The sequence below is a fragment of the Anneissia japonica genome, unplaced genomic scaffold (assembly GCF_011630105.1).
Source record: "Anneissia japonica isolate Jap-2015-1 unplaced genomic scaffold, ASM1163010v1 scaffold1487_len315116_cov162, whole genome shotgun sequence".
Classification (NCBI taxonomy): domain Eukaryota; kingdom Metazoa; phylum Echinodermata; class Crinoidea; order Comatulida; family Comatulidae; genus Anneissia; species Anneissia japonica.
In genome coordinates this window covers 87,430-90,249 of record NW_022732104.1, presented here as the reverse complement: position 1 = coordinate 90,249, position 2,820 = coordinate 87,430, and the positions used below count along the sequence as shown (strand labels likewise).

The 2,820-nt window shown below is 31.2% G+C and overlaps 1 protein-coding gene across 3 annotated transcripts in view; it reads left to right on the top strand.

The window, feature by feature from the left end:
- The window catches only part of LOC117115588, a 9,087-nt gene extending 6,765 nt beyond the window's left edge, over nt 1–2,322 (top strand). For all 3 annotated transcript variants that reach the window (XM_033259449.1, XM_033259448.1, XM_033259450.1), the window contains exon 3: nt 637–2,322. In XM_033259449.1, coding sequence (XP_033115340.1) covers nt 637–1,530 — 894 coding nt within the window. In that variant the 3' untranslated portion in view covers nt 1,531–2,322. The remainder of the gene's footprint in view (nt 1–636) is intronic.
- Nucleotides 2,323–2,820: the final 498 nt, after the last annotated feature.

The window sequence follows — 2,820 nt, the reverse complement described above, 5'->3', positions numbered from 1 at the left end:
GTATTGTGATATTTCTACATTTTTATATACAGTATATACAGTATTATCTTGCTAGTCTATGTTTCGCCCATTGCTTCGAGAGCCACTCAGATAGTAATCTATTTTACTTTTTGGCAATCCCGTCGGCTCTTAAGGGAAACATGGATTACATTTTCGTAGATTTTATTATTCTACATGAACAAGACGAAAATAAGTAAATGAAATGAATGCAGTAACTGTATACCGTTACTGTGTTTTTTAACATAATTTGTTACCAAACCAAATTATTGTGTGCTGCTGTAACAAAAGTTTATGTTCAGGTGAATAAATAATTTAAAAAATTAAAACGCTGTATGATGATATTTATGAGCAAGATTTCTGTAACTAATTGAATAAATTTTTTGGGAGTTTTTTTATTTTAATCAATATTTGATAATATTTCCGATTCCAAATTTCAAAATATAGGTTTTAGGCATTAATTAGACACCAAAATGGTATAGTTACAATGAATATAAAAATGTACAGTAATTGGCGTATCTATTTTATCTATTTTTTATAGAGTTGCCCTACAGTATTACTGTATGTTTATGTACAATACTGTATATACAAAAGTATTGTAATGAGCATTTTTATTAATTATGAAATATTATGTTTCAGAACAATGAACCGGATTCCATCAGCTTGATTGTTAATGGATCATCTCTATTACAATGCAGTTCGGAAGAGGATGAAGAAAGATGTGTATTTGAAAACTTGAAAACTAATGTTAAAAACAAGGTGACCCGTTTTAATGAACTGGGCTTTGAAGTGATGAATACAACTAAAAATGTAACACTTATTAAATATTACGAACAGCGTATATTTAGTGTAATGCTTGTAGTTGAAGTCAGTGAACAACTTACAGCTTCTGTAACAGTTCATGGAAAAAATGTGCCGCAATCAACTGCCAAAATATTCTCAATCGCAGATTTATGTTCACTTTTGGAATCGCTCAATACTTTTTCAGTTTGCATTGGAAACCCAGATGAAGAATTTTCACCCTCTAAAAATAGTTGGGTTGAGGAAGATGTTGGAGCTCATTATTACAGCAGAACAATACGTGCTGCTGATTGCCAGTTACTGACACTGTCAGCCGTGAGATGTAAAAATTGTTCAAATCATAGAAAATATTTGAGGAATAAAGTATGTAAGAAATCGCAGTCACCAGGATTCACTATCAGTTTGACGTCATCACAACCAAATTCAACAATGAATAATGAACAGTTGAGAAAGAAGATGACCCTAATGAAAAAGAAGTGTGTTGATCTTGAAAGGCAGAACAGGATTCTTGCATGTAAACTGTTAGAAAGCAAAGATCAAGATGGAGAACTATTAAATGATGAGGATGGGGAATTCACACAATTAGTTGAAGACAGCACATCACAATTTGATGAACTGTTTTCAGACCCTGAAAGTTTTCACCAGATTTTTTGGGAAGAACAAATGAAATTTAACCAATTGAAAGGAAAATCAGATATGAGATGGCACCCACTTATTAAACTAGAAAAATAATTTTGTCATTACTTCTTAAACTGGTACTGTAGTTCAAAAATCAATCAACCAACATAATATTTATTATCACAATGGAGAATCTCACACTGTTAAAGAGTACCAATTTAGTCCAAGTAATCCATATTATGGGTAGTTGTTATTTCCTTTTTATAACTGTATGTATAAAACTTCATTCAAAAGACACAACTTAACCATCACCGGGCCGGCTGCGGGGCCTCTTTTGAAAAGCCAAAAAGAAAAAACAAAAAAATAATAATTTATCTCCCAAAACGCCTCAGAGGCTATTTCCATCTAGAAAACAAAACTTTACCGGGGATGCTCTTTCAAAAGCCTCTGGGGTACTTTCCCAAAACCCTCTGGGATAGTTTTGCTTTTCAATCCTCCTTTCTCTGGTTCCATAATTCCATCTTTGAAATATTAAGTTTTAAACCACAAAAAGGAAGGCAGGTCGACACAGAGGAGCATGTTCTGTTAGTTTAATTCATAACTGTACTATTATAAAGCGTATACACTACTTTACATCTCACTAACACCAAATAATTTATTATTAAAATACCAAGGTGCAAATTAATGTTTACAATCATAGTTTCTCATTATATGCATATTGCACTCATAAAACAGAATAAACAATTTTTAACTAAAATAAATTGCAATATAATATTCTTTTCATAACTGACTTTACTAATAGTAATAACCATGCCAATTACTCTTGTTGTGCAAGTTAGGTTAACAATGACAGTAAATATTGTGGTTTAATTAAAATGAATTTAAAATTCTTATGAGTACACAACATTTTTTTTTTTTTTTCATTCTTTGCTAGCTATTATTAGCTGTACTGTATCTGGGCCAACTGAGAAATATTATTTTCTTCTTATAATGAACAGTAAATAATGTCAAATAGAATACTGTAGGCTTTTATTTAATAATATCTTTTTCAATGGTAAAATATAAATTGCACAAGGGAAAATTTAAGACATTGTTGCCAACTGCTGCAACACACTCTGGTTAGACTTCTTTTTTGAAGTTCACAAAGTTATTTATGTAAAGCTAGCTTAGAACCAGCTGCTTTTTTCTCAGCTTCTTTCTTTTTATTTAATTTTTGTTTTTGTTCTCTTGCCACGGCAAAGTCTCTGATTTTTAAAAACAGATATATCACATGCTTCAACAGAAGCCACTTTTTTCAATGATCAGCAGGGATTACTGTACTTGATTAGACCTTATCTATTCCATTAATTTATATTCAAGTACTGTATCCAAATGGCCTACCAGTGAGTCATTCTTCATATATTT